Here is a 14,764-nt window from a genome sequence, read left to right as displayed (position 1 = left end):
AGAACCTTCTAGAACCTTCCATAGAACCTTCCGCGACATTTTATTCACATAAAATGACATCCTATATATGAATCTTATTCTCCGGACCATTCCGGAACTCCTCGTGATGTCCGGGATCACATCCGGGACTTCGAACAAATATTCGAACTCCATTCCATAATTCAAGTACTACCATTTCAACATCCAACTTTAAGTGTGTCACCCTACGGTTCGAGAACTATGCGGACATGGTTGAGTACTCACTCCGACCAATAACCAATAGCGGGATCCGGAGATCCATAATGGCTCCCACATATTCAACGATGACTTTAGTGATCGAATGAACCATTCACATACATTACCAATTCCCTTTGTCTCGCGATATTTTTACTTGTCCGAGGTTTGATCTTCGGTATCACTCTATACCTTGTTCAACCTCGTCTCCCGACAAGTACTCTTTACTCGTATCGTGGTATGTGGTCTCTTATGAACTCATTCATATGCTTGCAAGACATTAGACGACATTCCACCGAGAGGGCCCGGAGTATATCTATCCGTCATCGGGATGGACAAATCCCACTCGTTGATCCATATGCCTCAACTCATACTTTCCGGATACTTAATCCCACCTTTATAACCACCCATTTACGCAAGTGGTGTTTGGTGTAATCAAAGTACCTTTCCGGTATAAGTGATTTACATGATCTCATGGTCATAAGGACTAGGTAACTATGTATCGAAAGCTTATAGCAAATAACTTAATGACGAGATCTTATGCTACGCTCAATTGGGTGTGTCCATTACATCATTCATATAATGATATAACCTTGTTATTAATAACATCCAATGTTCATGATTATGAAACTAATCATCCATTAATCAACAAGCTAGTTTAAGAGGCATACTAGGGACTTCTTGTTTGTCTACATATCACACATGTACTAATGTTTCGGTTAATACAATTCTAGCATGATATATAAACATTTATCATAAACATAGAGATATAAATAATAACTACTTTTATTATTGCCTCTAGGGCATATCTCCTTCAGGTGGCATGCATGATACTCATTATGATACTAGCACTATGGCTAGTCTAAGGCGTTCCCAGGAGGCCCAACTTCATTACACAAATCCTTAGGCCCAACTCCATTACACAAATCCTTAATTCAAAACAAACAACTATTGTTCACGAAACTTAAGAATTATCTATTATACTAGTAAGCAAAAAAATAACTTCTATTCACTCCAATGTGCATCTTGAGCTTTGACATGGAGCCCTTTATTAGTGCGTCGAGGTTGGTGAACCAATCATCATCCAATGATCTATTTGTAATCGGCTCGCACTATTATCGGTAGTCGTCGCTAGGTGGTTCAATGATCTATTTGTAATATTTATTATTTTTGGATCTCTTTATACTACTGTAGATGATTATGAAATTTTCGCAAAAAAAGGTGTTAAGCACGATTCCTGCAAAACCCCGGTTCAAGTTACTAGTTTAAATTTTAGGTTTAATTTTAAACAAAAAATCTCTAAACAAACTATAGTTGGAAATTTTGGTGGGTCCCGCGTACTTCCCATGGCACATTAGTACACTGCCACTCACTAGCTGGAATGCACGAGCATATGGGGTGGGAATCAATTGAGGAGACGATTAAAACCGAAAAATAATTTAGTTTGATAATGATTGCGGGCACAGTTGGTTAGTTTTGATTTCGCGCGAGCTGTCCCTCTCCTCGGCAACAGCGACGCATTCAATAGCGAATCAAATGGAGCACACGGAAAGTCAAACCCAACACAAACAGCAACGTCATTTTAGTTGCACCGATGCCACACTAACCATGCATCTGGATCGTCGGCCCGTAGCACAATACTGCTGGTCAGCTACTAGAGGCAAAAGGCTGTCTCATCTGATTAGGGAACCCCTTTCGAATGGTAACAGGTTACGAATAATTCAATATAAACTATTCCCTCCATTCGTAAAAGAATATTTTAACTTTTTCAAAACATACATGTATCTAAAACGTGTCAAAATATGCATGTATCTAGACGTATTTTTGTGTGTAGAATACAAATTTAAATACAGCTAAGACATTCTTTTGTGCACCGAGGGAGTGCATATCCACTAATATGAGTGAAAATATATACCAAATTGTGTCTAGATAATACTATGATTTAGGGATGTGCGTTCGGTCATGACCGAAAATTTGTTCTTCATACTTCATCCTACATTAGATCAGCTCTTTCAGAAATTAAGACCAAAATTTATCTATCAGTTTTACTACATGAAAAAAAATTGGTACCCGATAATTATGGTTTGATTTCGGTCATGGTTGAACTGTGTGATAGTTCTTTGAACACAAAACTTGGAGAGTATTCGAGAAAAGAAATGGAAACATTTCAGATACAATTTGAACATTTTTTCAATGCACTTATTCATATCAATTTGCAAGAATCAACATTCAACGACACCACAATATAGCTAGTTGGTTAGCATTCACATCATGTTGTTTCATTGGTCACATGTTTGCAATGTTTTAGCTAACAACAAAAATAAAAAAGCCTTGCAAGCTAGTTGTCACCACAAACTGACAAATTGCAATACATATTTTTTTTTGTCGATAGCACAAGGTGAAGGCTGAAACTATTCAGCCAAAAATTGGGCCACTCTCACATAAAATTCGGCCAGTTCGTTCCATTCAGTTACCAGGAACAAAGAACAAGTGACCGAATTGAACAAACTAAATTCGGTGTATAAAATTGTCTACCCAATTTTTTAATTGGTCAGTAGTGTACGCAAGCTTTTATTTTTAGAACAAATGGATGGATATACCTCCCTTCAGAAGTGTACATAAGCTTTTTTTAGAAAGCTTAATTAGTGTTCTAGAATGGATTACGTTTTATAACAGATGTAGTAAGTCTTAAAAAATCGTTATATGTGTTCTCCCTATAACTTTCAAAGAGTGAGCCTCTAGTCAATCCAAGGAGATAACATGACATCCTCCTTTTCGAAGTTAGCGTGACTGTATTAGTTCCACAAAGCATTCACTTCCACCTCTAAGGCAAGTCTTTGCATGATATTATCTCTATAATTCATGATACTCCCTATAATTATAGGAGGGCAAAGAGACATTAGATAAAAGGTGAGGAGGGCAAATCAAAATATTTTCTATTTTGCATGGTGAAAATGGTAAATATGATTATAGGAGGGGTAGTATTGTGCAAATTTTTATTGAGTTGGGGAAGGGGGCATGGCCCTTTTGGCCTCCACTAAGGTCCGCTTGTGCATGTGGTAGCATTATAATTTTATTATATATATATATTGATTTGTAGAATTTTAATACGAATTATGTGTAAGACCTATTTGACATTATTTTTTCTAGTTTTAGGTGTTACGATATGGTATCTACTATTGATACCACAATTATCTCTTTTATTATTAATTATAGTGACAAATCAGTTTTTTGCGTATAATACCTCATTATGGATAGTCTAAGACGTACTTATGTTACACTAATCCAAGAAAAAAAGGTCCCATTTCTTCTCCACTTCATGGCACAAAATTGAAAATGGTTTACATTCTCAAGAAAAGGGATTAAGATTTCAGCAAAATCATGGTTCAAAAAGAAAGAACGTTAACAAAAAGATAAGACTAAAATGGCCAAGAAACTTCAGGTTGTAATTTATTTTGATCGACCCACATAGGAGTACTACGGATAGAGCAAAGAATGGCCGACTGCACCAAGGAGAAATCAGGCTGACACAATAGATCGGAAGGAACGGAAATCACCGAAAAGCTGGGCTCTGAGTTTGCCTTTCTCCGTGTTAGTTGAGCCAGTGCTCTCCCACCACCATCATCGCCAGTTCGCCACCTCCACCCACCAGGGCAGGCCAGCCGCACCGGTCAGGCCACCGCTCTACCCCCCTGCCCCCCCTACTTTTGTCTTCCTCTTCTTCCTCCACCCTCTCATACCCTTTTCTTGGTCTCCCTCCCCTCCTCGCCACCGAGAAGAAAGGGATCTCCGCCCCCCCTCCATTTCCAATTCGGAGAAGAAGGGGAATTTTATCTTTCTTTTCGGTCGTAGAGATGGGCGGCCGGGTGGATCACGAGTACTCCTACCTCTTCAAGATGGTGCTCATCGGGGATAGCGGCGTCGGCAAGTCCAACATCCTCTCCCGATTCACCCGCAATCACTTCTCCCTCGACTCCAAGTCCACCATCGGCGTCGAGTTCGCCACCAAGTCCCTGCAGGTCCGCATTCCATCCCCTCACCTTGCCGCTCCCTCTAATCTAACGATGTTCTACGCGCGTGCGTTTTTTTTAAAATTTTATTTTGTGCAAGGCCGCGTCCCGATCACGAGCCATCAGATCTTGGTCCTCGTGATCCCTGCTGCGGGGAACGCGACCCGTGATTGCGTTTGCTAGCGTGCAAGAAACCTGCTCGTCCTAATGCTTTTGGTTCTCGGATGGCTCGCTCGTTTCGAACATTACAGTGATTTTATCAAAATACTATTGGATTGATGATTATATTAGAAATAAAAGCTTTTTGTATATCCTTTACATATAGCAAATGCGTTGTATTAGTTGCTTTTTACCTTGCCAATTATTCATCAGATTGTGTGACCTCGAGTCTGTCCATTATTATTAAGTCAATAAAAATGAACTTTTTCCACACTAGATTTGCCTCATCCCCCCTGTATCATCACATGATTCGTTAGTTGATGGAGTGATAGTCAGGTTGATTGATATGCCAGCTACAGCCCCTTGTATGAATGTGGCATCCTGTCTGTCTTGTCCTGTCCTTGAGCGTTAGGTGAAACCAAACTGTCATCTTAATATTTCACCTATCTTCTTTTTTTGCATCGCTGTTATATAATTATTTTGGTGGGCTTGTGGTACTCAACAGCCTCCTTTGCAGGGGAGCAGCACGGCTACTTTTCCTGTGGATTTAGCTCGTCACCAGTTTTAAATATGTCATGTCAATATCAAATGCATCTACTTCAGAAAATACTTCTTTTAGACAATGGTCCAACTATTCCTCGGTGTCTGATTGTGACTTGTGTTGTTAACAGATGGAAGGAAAAACCATAAAGGCTCAGATCTGGGATACGGCTGGCCAGGAGAGGTACCGTGCCATTACAAGCGCATATTACCGTGGCGCTGTTGGGGCTCTCCTTGTTTACGACATCACAAAGGTGCAGAGCTTTGAAAATGTCAATAGGTGGCTTCGCGAGCTACGTGATCACGCTGACTCCAGCATTGTGATCATGATGGTCGGTAACAAGTCCGACCTCTTACATCTAAGAGCCGTCTCCGAAGATCAAGGAAAGGCATTGGCTGAAAAGGAGGGGCTGTTTTTCCTTGAGACATCAGCTATGGAGGCTGTAAATGTGGAACAAGCCTTCCAGACTATCATCACAGAGGTCTATGGCATTGTTAACAAGAAAGCGCTGGCTGCCAAAGAAGCAGCAGCAGCTGCTGCTCCTTTGCCTTCCCAGGGCAAGACCATCAGCATCGACACTGCCTCCGGGAACTCAAAGAGGGCATGCTGCTCTTCTTGAAACCTAATCGATGTATCAGCATCATATTGTAGAGAATCAGGAGCGAGAATCTTCAGCATAGCGGCCTTAGTTGAACTGGTGTGAAGCGAAAATTCTACTCTTTTTGTTTCTCTGTTGCATGAACATCCTGGAGTATACGCCGCATGCGCAGTTTGTTCAGCATTTCTGGAAGTTAGATGTGTGTATTAGGATTTGTTCCATTTCTGTTATGAAAGTTACATCATAATACATATATGTGGGATTATACATCGCAACCTATGAGATTCAGAACGGGTTTAGCTAAAAGTGTCTTAGTCTATATTGCTCATCTACTGTGATTTTGATCTATAATATTTTAAAACTAGTTATGGTGCTTCTGCCTTGCTACAGTTCTTCCTTACTGATGGGTGCTATGAGTTGTTGGCACATTATAGCACACTTGATGGAAGCTTCTGAATGTTCTGGAATGAGTTGTTTGTGTCCAATCATTTAGATTCTTTCTGCTTTTTTGTTGCCCCAGTGATATAATCCCTATTTTGTTATTCTGATGAGCTGTGAGCCTCGGGTGACAGACTGGACTATGTCACCTTGATTCCTTCTTCATGCCCGTTTCATTGGTTTTCGTTACAAACTGGGATACCAATTATTGTTTAACATGTCGGCCTTCTCTTTGGTAGTCATTCAGTTTTCTTTTGTCATGACGGAGCTAACGAAATATGGTAAAACAAATGTTAGTTTGTTCAGCATTTCTGGAAGTTAGATGTGTATTAGGATTCATTACATTTCTGATATGAAAGTTACATCAGACTACAAATGTCAGATTATACACCGCGGCCTATAAGATACACAACGAGTTTAGTTGAACCTGTCTTTGTCTATATTGCTGATTCATGGTCTCTTAGATTCAAATTTAGTTATGCTGCTTCTGCTTTTGGATTAGTCTTTTCCGGTGGGTGATGAGTTATTGGTGCATTATATAGCACTTGTTGGAAGTTTCTGAATGTTCTGGTATGACTTGTTTGTATCCCATCTCTTTGATTGTTTGTGCTTAGTGGTATAGTCCTTTCTTCATGCTCGGTTCTTTAGCTTTGGCTACAAAAAAAAATTTGGAGAACAATTTTGGCTACAAAGATTTCTCTTTGGTGATTTTTCAGTTTTCTTTTGGCATGGTGGAGCTAACGAAATATGGTAGAACAAATATAAACATCTAAAATATAAAATCAATATTATTAGAGTAATCATTTTTTTTGTAAAGAACAATGTTACTAGAATTATCATCAAATTTATGTTCATATTATATGCATTATGTATGATACGTGTTGATATTTTTTCGTACATACTTGGACAAACTTTTGTGAATTTAACTATTTCCGGTTGAAAATTATGGACTCCTTAGAAGATGTGAGGGAAAACTTCTGTATTTTACAACTAATGCCAGATAACCACATTCCAATCAAGCTCTCTGTGTATTGTCTGGTTGTTTCCTAGCAACGATCATTAGCTAGTTCATGATTAACTAGCCAAAGTAGAGCGGGGTGAACCATGTTAGTTGGTCAGAGATGACAAACCGGAGTCCGAAGGGGTGATTGGAGCTGGATCAGGACACTTTCCACATGCACAGGATGTAATTCATACTGAAGCCGAAGCATGTTTGCGTGGCAGGTGGTCTGTAGATCACTAGATTGGGGCATCAAGCCGATCCATGTTGAAACTGAGTCACTCCAGCTCGTGCAAGCTATCAACAGTTCAACACCAGCGACTAGCGTACAACTTTAGTTCGAATGGTGCTATGTCTGAATTTCAGTTCATGTACCGTTTCGTTCTGCTCAAGATATCGCGATGAGGTTGCTGACGTTTTAGCGCAGGATGGTGTGCTGCCGTGGTGTGTTGGACGGGGAATACGCCCCAGATTTTCAGTGCCGGAGGACGAACAAGAATTGGTATGGCCGTATTGACTGTGTAGAGCAAATAATGAGTTGCAAATTAAATCAATAGTCTAGACACTAGTGACCTCTAAATAGGACCAACAACTATAACATCTGTAGCCTCACATAAAAAAAACTGCAACCTGCGTGCCGTCACAAGTAGATTCTTTAATCGATGCAAACAGTCAGGGCATCTCCAACGACGCAAATCGATGTCCGCGAGCGTCTGTTTGCATCGCCTGGCGGACGCGAAAATGACCGCGAGACGCGAATTATCCGTTTGCGTTGGGGGCCTCCCCAGCAATTCGACGCGTTTTGGACATCCCAGTGTGATGCTTTTTTGCAATCTATTCTTTTTTGTTGAAGAACTACCCAATTTGTATGAATGATTACTCGAAAACAACTAGTACTGATTACTCGAATTGAACAAGTTCAAACATATTTAACATACAAACTATAGAACAAATTTAAAAACAAAGAAACTAAAAGCTAATTGGCCTTCTTGTTAGAAGGACCTGCTTCATCATCCTCACTCCTGCGCCTCTTGCTTGTCACCTCCTCGTCCGAAGAGGAACTGTCGGACGACGCGTCCGTGAAGGACTTCGAGTCGGACGAAGGGATGTCTTCGTCGTCATCGTCGGTGAACGGATGACGTGCCGCCCGTGCATGCGCCCTTGCCCAGGCCTGCGCCCTTGCCCGGGCCTTGACATCCTTCCTTGCGGTCGCCTTGTCGTCCTCCGCCTCCTGCGCCTCTGATACGTCTCCAACGTATCGATAATTTCTTGTGTTCCATGCCACATTATTGATGTTATCTACATGTTTTATGCACACTTTATGTCATATTCGTGCATTTTCTGGAACTAACCTATTAACAAGATGCCGAAGTGCCGATTCTTTGTTTTCTGCTGTTTTTGGTTTCAGAAATCCTAGTAAAGAAATATTCTCGGAATTGGACGAAATAAAAGCCCGGAGGCCTATTTTCTCACGAAGCTTCCGGAAGTCCGAAGGAGAGACGAAGAGGGGCCACGGGGTGGCCAAACCCTAGGGCGGCGCGGCCCCCCTTGGCCGCGCCGGCCCGTGGTGTGGGCCCCCGTGCCGCCTCTTGACTTGCCCTTCCGCCTACAAATAGCCTCCGTGACGAAACCCCCGGTACCGAGAGCCACGATACGGAAAACATTGCGAGACGCCGTCGCCGCCGATCCCATCTCGGGGGATCCTGGAGATCGCCTCCGGCACCCTGCCGGAGAGGGGATTCATCTCCCGGAGGACTCTACACCGCCATGGTCGCCTCCGGAGTGATGAGTGAGTAGTCTACCCCTGGACTATGGGTCCATAGCAGTAGCTAGATGGTTGTCTTCTCCCCATTGTGCTATCATTGTCGGATCTTGTGAGCTGCCTATCATGATCAAGATCATCTATATGTAATTCTATATGTTGCGTTTGTTGGGATCCGATGAATAGAGAATACTTGTTATGTTGATTATCAAAGTTATGCTTATGTGTTGTTTATGATCTTGCATGCTCTCCGTTATTAGTAGATGCTCCGGCCAAGTAGATGCTTTTAACTCCAAGAGGGAGTACTTATGCTCGATAGTGGGTTCATGCCTGCATTGACACACAGGACGAGTGACAGAAAGTTCTAAGGTTGTGTTGTGCTGTTGCCACTAGGGATAAAACATTGATGCTATGTCTAAGGATGTAGTTGTTGATTACATTACGCACCATACTTAATGCAATTGTCCGTTGTTTTGCAACTTAATACTGGAGGGGTTCGGATGATAACCTGAAGGTGGACTTTTTAGGCATAGATGCGGTTGGATGGCGGTCTATGTACTTTGTCGTAATGCCCAATTAAATCTCACTATACTCATCATGATATGTATGTGCATTGTCATGCTCTCTTTATTTGTCAATTGCCCAACTGTAATTTGTTCACCCAACATGCTTGTTCGTCTTATGGGAGAGACACCTCTAGTGAACTGTGGACCCCGGTCCAATTCTCTTTACTTGAAATACAATCTACTGCAATACTTGTTTCTACTGTTTTCTCTGCAAACAATCATCTTCCACACAATACGGTTAATCCTTTGTTACGAGCAAGCCGGTGAGATTGACAACCTCACTTGTTTCGTTGGGGCAAAGTAGCTTGGTTGTGTTGTGCGGGTTCCACGTTGGCGCCGGAATCTCTGGTGTTGCGCCGCACTACATCCCGCCGCCATCAACCTTCAACGTGCTTCTTGGCTCCTCCTGGTTCGATAAACCTTGGTTTCTTTACGAGGGAAAACTTGCTGCTGTGCGCATCATACCTTCCTCTTGGGGTTGCCCAACGAACGTGTGAAATACACGCCATCAAGCTCTTTTTCTGGCGCCGTTGCCGGGGAGATCAAGACACGCTGCAAGGGGAGTCTCCACTTCTCAATCTCTTTACTTTGTTTTTGTCTTGCTTTATTACTACTTCGTTTGCTGCACTTATATCAAAACACCAAAAAAATTAGTTGCTAGTTTTACTTTATTTACTATCTTGTTTGCTATATCAAAAACACAAAAAAAATTAGTTACTTGTTTTACTTTACTTAATATCATGCATGTTTTTATTTCACTAGTTAAGCATAATGGAAAACAACAAAAATATGAGAGATCTTTATGAACTTTATCTTGAATTAGGACATGATGTGTTTGAAGAGAGAATTAAAAAACCCATGGAACTTTATATGCATGCTAATGGGAATGTTATTACTATGGATGCTTTGAACACCATTGTTGCTAATGCTATGGAAAATTCTAAGCTTGGGGAAGCTGGCTCGATGAGCAGGATCTTTTTAGTCCCCCAAGCATTGAGGAGAAAATTTTCTTTTATGATTACAATATGCCTCCTATATATGATGATAGCCACTTTGTTGAATTTGCTCCCACTACAACTAATAAAATTGATTATGCTTACGTGGAGAGTAATAATTTTATGCATGAGACTCATGATAAGAATGCTTTATGTGATAGTTACATTGTTGAGTTTGCTCATGATGCTACTGAATATTATTATGAGAGAGGAAAATATGGTTGTAGAAATTTTCATGTTACTAAAACACCTCTCTATGTGCTGAAATTTTTGAAGCTACACTTGTTTTATCTTCCTATGCTTGTTACTTTGCTCTTCATGAACTTGTTTATTTACAAGATTCCTATGCATAGGAAGCATTTTAGACTTAAATGTGTTTTGAATTTGCCTCTTGATGCTCTCTTTTGCTTCAAATACTATTTCTTGCGAGTGCATCATTAAAACTGCTGAGCCCATCTTAATGGCTATAAAGAAAGAACTTCTTGGGAGATAACCCATGTGTTATTTTGCTACAGTACTTTGTTTTATATTTGTGTCTTGGAAGTTGTTTACTACTGTAGCAACCTCTCCTTATCTTAGTTTTGTGTTTTGTTGTGCCAAGTAAAGCCGTTGATAGAAAAGTAAGTACTAGATTTGGATTACTGCGCAGTTCCAGATTTCTTTGCTGTCACGAATCTGAGCCCACTGCCCTGCAGGAAGCTCAGAAAATTATGCCAATTTACGTGCATGATCCTCAGATATGTACGCAACTTTCATTCAATTTGAGCATTTTCATTTGAGCAAGTCTGGTGCCATTTTAAAATTCGTCAATACGAACTGTTCTGTTTTGACAGATTCTGCCTTTTATTTCGCATTGCCTCTTTCGCTATGTTGGATGAATTTCTTTGATCCACTAATGTCCAGTAGCATTATGCAATGTCCAGAAGTGTTAAGAATGAGTGTGTCACCTCTGAATATGTCAATTTATATTGTGCACTAACCCTCTAATGAGTTGTTTCGAGTTTGGTGTGGAGGAAGTTTTCAAGGATCAAGAGAGGAGTATGATGCAACATGATCAAGGAGAGTGAAAGCTCTAAGCTTGGGGATGCACCCGGTGGTTCACCCCTGCATATATCAAGAAGACTCAAGCGTCTAAGCTTGGGGATGCCCAAGGCATCCCCTTCTTCATCAACAAATTATCGGGTTCCTCCCCCGAAACTACATTTTTATTCGGCCACATCTTATGTGCTTTTTCTTGGAGCGTCGTTTTGTTTTTGTTTTTGTTTTGTTTGAATAAAATGGATCCTAGCATTCACTTTATGGGAGAGATACACACTCCGCTGTAGCTTATGGACAAATATGTCCTTGGTTTCTACTCATAGTATTCATGGCGAAGTTTCTCCTTCGTTAAATTGTTATATGGTTGGAATTGGAAAATGATACATGTAGTAATTGCTATAAATGTTTTGGGTAATGTGATACTTGGCAATTGTTGTGCTCATGTTTAAGCTCTTGCATCATATGCTTTGCACCCATTAATGAAGAAATACATAGAGCATGCTAAAATTTGGTTTGCATATTTGGTTTCTCTAAGGTCTAGATAATTTCTAGTTTTGAGTTTGAACAACAAGGAAGACGGTATAGAGTATTATAATGCTTTCAATATGTCTTTTATGTGAGTTTTGCTGTACTAGTTCATCCTTGTGTTTGCCTCAAACAACCTTGCTAGCCTAAACCTTGTATCGAGAGGGAATACTTCTCATGCATCCAAAATACTTGAGCCAACCACTATGCCATTTGTGTCCACCATACCTACCTATACTACATGGTATTTTCCCGCCATTCCAAAGTAAATTGCTTGAGTGCTACCTTTAAAATTCCATCATTCACCTTTGCAATATATAGCTCATGGGACAAATAGCTTAAAAACTATTGTGGTATTGAATATGTAATTATGCACTTTATCTCTTATTAAGTTGCTTGTTGTGCGATAACCATGTTTATCGGGGAACGCCATCAACTCATTGTTGAATTTCATGTGAGTTGCTATGCATGTTCGTCTTGTCCGAAGTAAGGGCGATCTACACCGAGTTGAATGGTTTGAGCATGCATATTGTGAGAGAAGAACATTGGGCCGCTAACTAAAGCCATGTTCCATGGTGGAAGTTTCAGTTTTGGACAAACATCCTCAAATCTCTAATGAGAAAAGAATTAATTGTTGTTGAATGCTTAAAGCATTAAAAGAGGAGTCCATTATCCGTTGTCTATGTTGTCCCGGTATGGATGTCTAAGTTGAGAATAATCAAAAGCGAGAAATCCAAATGCGAGCTTTCTCCTTAGACCTTTGTACAGGCGGCATAGAGGTACCCCTTTGTGATACTTGGTTAAAGCATATGTATTGCGGTGATAATCCGGGTAGTCCAAGCTAATTAGGACAAGGTGCGAGCACTATTAGTACACTATGCATGAGGCTTGCAACTTATAAGATATAATTTACATGATGCATATGCTTTATTACTACCGTTGACAAAATTGTTTCATGTTTTCAAAATCAAAGCTCTAGCACAAATATAGCAATCGATGCTTTTCCTCTATGAGGACCATTCTTTTACTTTCAATGTTGAGTCAGTTCACCTATTTCTCTCCACCTCAAGAAGCAAACACTTGTGTGAACTGTGCATTGATTCTTACATACTTGCTTATTGCACTTATTATATTACTCTATGTTGACAATATCCATGAGATATACATGTTACAAGTTGAAAGCAACCGCTGAAACTTAATCTTCTTTTGTGTTGCTTCAATACCTTTACTTTGAATTATTGCTTTATGAGTTAACTCTTATGCAAGACTTATTGATGCTTGTCTTGAAATGCTATTCATGAAAAGTCTTTGCTTTATGATTCACTTGTTTACTCATGTCATACACATTGTTTTGATCGCTGCATTCTCTACATATGCTTTACAAATAGTATGATCAAGTTTATGATGGCATGTCACTCCAGAAATTATCTTTGTTATCGTTTTACCTGCTCGGGACGAGCGAGAACTAAGCTTGGGGATGCTGATACGTCTCCAACGTATCGATAATTTCTTGTGTTCCATGCCACATTATTGATGTTATCTACATGTTTTATGCACACTTTATGTCATATTCGTGCATTTTACGGAACTAACCTATTAACAAGATGCCGAAGTGCCGATTCTTTGTTTTCTGCTGTTTTTGGTTTCAGAAATCCTAGTAAAGAAATATTCTCGGAATTGGACGAAATAAAAGCCCAGAGGCCTATTTTCTCACGAAGCTTCCAGAAGTCCGAAGGAGAGACGAAGAGGGGCCACGGGGTGGCCAAACCCTAGGGCGGCGCGGCCCCCCTTGGCCGCGCCGGCCTGTGGTGTGGGCCCCTGTGCCGCCTCTTGACTTGCCCTTCCGCCTACAAATAGCCTCCGTGACGAAACCCCCGGTACCGAGAGCCACGATACGGAAAACATTGCGAGACGCCGTCGCCGCCGATCCCATCTCGGGGGATCCCGGAGATCGCCTCCGGCACCCTGCCGGAGAGGGGATTCATCTCCCGGAGGACTCTACACCGCCATGGTCGCCTCCGGAGTGATGAGTGAGTAGTCTACCCCTGGACTATGGGTCCATAGCAGTAGCTAGATGGTTGTCTTCTCCCCATTGTGCTATCATTGTCGGATCTTGTGAGCTGCCTATCATGATCAAGATCATCTATATGTAATTCTATATGTTGCGTTTGTTGGGATCCGATGAATAGAGAATACTTGTTATGTTGATTATCAAAGTTATGCTTATGTGTTGTTTATGATCTTGCATGCTCTCCGTTATTAGTAGATGCTCTGGCCAAGTAGATGCTTTTAACTCCAAGAGGGAGTACTTATGCTCGATAGTGGGTTCATGCCTGCATTGACACCTGGGACGAGTGACGAGAAAGTTCTAAGGTTGTGTTGTGCTTGTTGCCACTAGGGATAAAACATTGATGCTATGTCTAAGGATGTAGTTGTTGATTACATTACGCACCATACTTAATGCAATTGTCTGTTGTTTTGCAACTTAATACTGGAGGGGTTCGGATGATAACTTCGAAGGTGGACTTTTTAGGCATAGATGCGGTTGGATGGCGGTCTATGTACTTTGTCGTAATGCCCAATTAAATCTCACTATACTCATCATGATATGTATGTGCATTGTCATGCTCTCTTTATTTGTCAATTGCCCAACTGTAATTTGTTCACCCAACATGCTTGTTCGTCTTATGGGAGAGACACCTCTAGTGAGCTGTGGACCCCGGTCCAATTCTCTTTACTGAAATACAATCTACTCGCAATACTTGTTTCTACTATTTTCTCTCGCAAACAATCATCTTCCACACAATACGGTTAATCCTTTGTTACAGCAAGCCGGTGAGATTGACAACCTCACCTGTTTCGTTGGGGCAAAGTAGCTTGGTTGTGTTGTGCAGGTTCCACGTTGGCGCCGGAATCTCC

At 41.0% G+C, this 14,764-nt stretch overlaps 1 protein-coding gene across 1 annotated transcript; it reads left to right on the top strand.

The window, feature by feature from the left end:
• The first annotated feature begins 3,856 nt into the window (after positions 1–3,856).
• LOC124649572 (ras-related protein RGP2) lies at positions 3,857–5,898 on the top strand. The gene is made up of 2 exons (XM_047189176.1): positions 3,857–4,232; positions 5,054–5,898. The coding sequence occupies exons 1-2, from the start codon at positions 4,068–4,070 to the stop codon at positions 5,540–5,542; spliced, it is 654 nt and encodes a 217-aa protein (XP_047045132.1). The 5' UTR covers positions 3,857–4,067; the 3' UTR covers positions 5,543–5,898.
• The last annotated feature ends 8,866 nt before the right edge of the window (positions 5,899–14,764 follow it).

Source organism: Lolium rigidum, chromosome 4, assembly GCF_022539505.1.
Source record: "Lolium rigidum isolate FL_2022 chromosome 4, APGP_CSIRO_Lrig_0.1, whole genome shotgun sequence".
Classification (NCBI taxonomy): Eukaryota; Viridiplantae; Streptophyta; class Magnoliopsida; order Poales; family Poaceae; genus Lolium; species Lolium rigidum.
Note: the sequence above shows the minus strand (reverse complement) of the source record. Positions and strands in the feature narration are given on the sequence as shown.

Excerpts from the sequence above, each read along its gene's own strand:
- LOC124649572 (XM_047189176.1), top strand. The coding sequence starts at position 4,068 with ATGGGCGGCCGGGTGGATCACGAGTACTCCTACCTCTTCAAGATGGTG. Across the intron at positions 4,233-5,053 it reads TCGCCACCAAGTCCCTGCAG|ATGGAAGGAAAAACCATAAA; the intron begins GTCCGCATTCCA and ends TGTTGTTAACAG.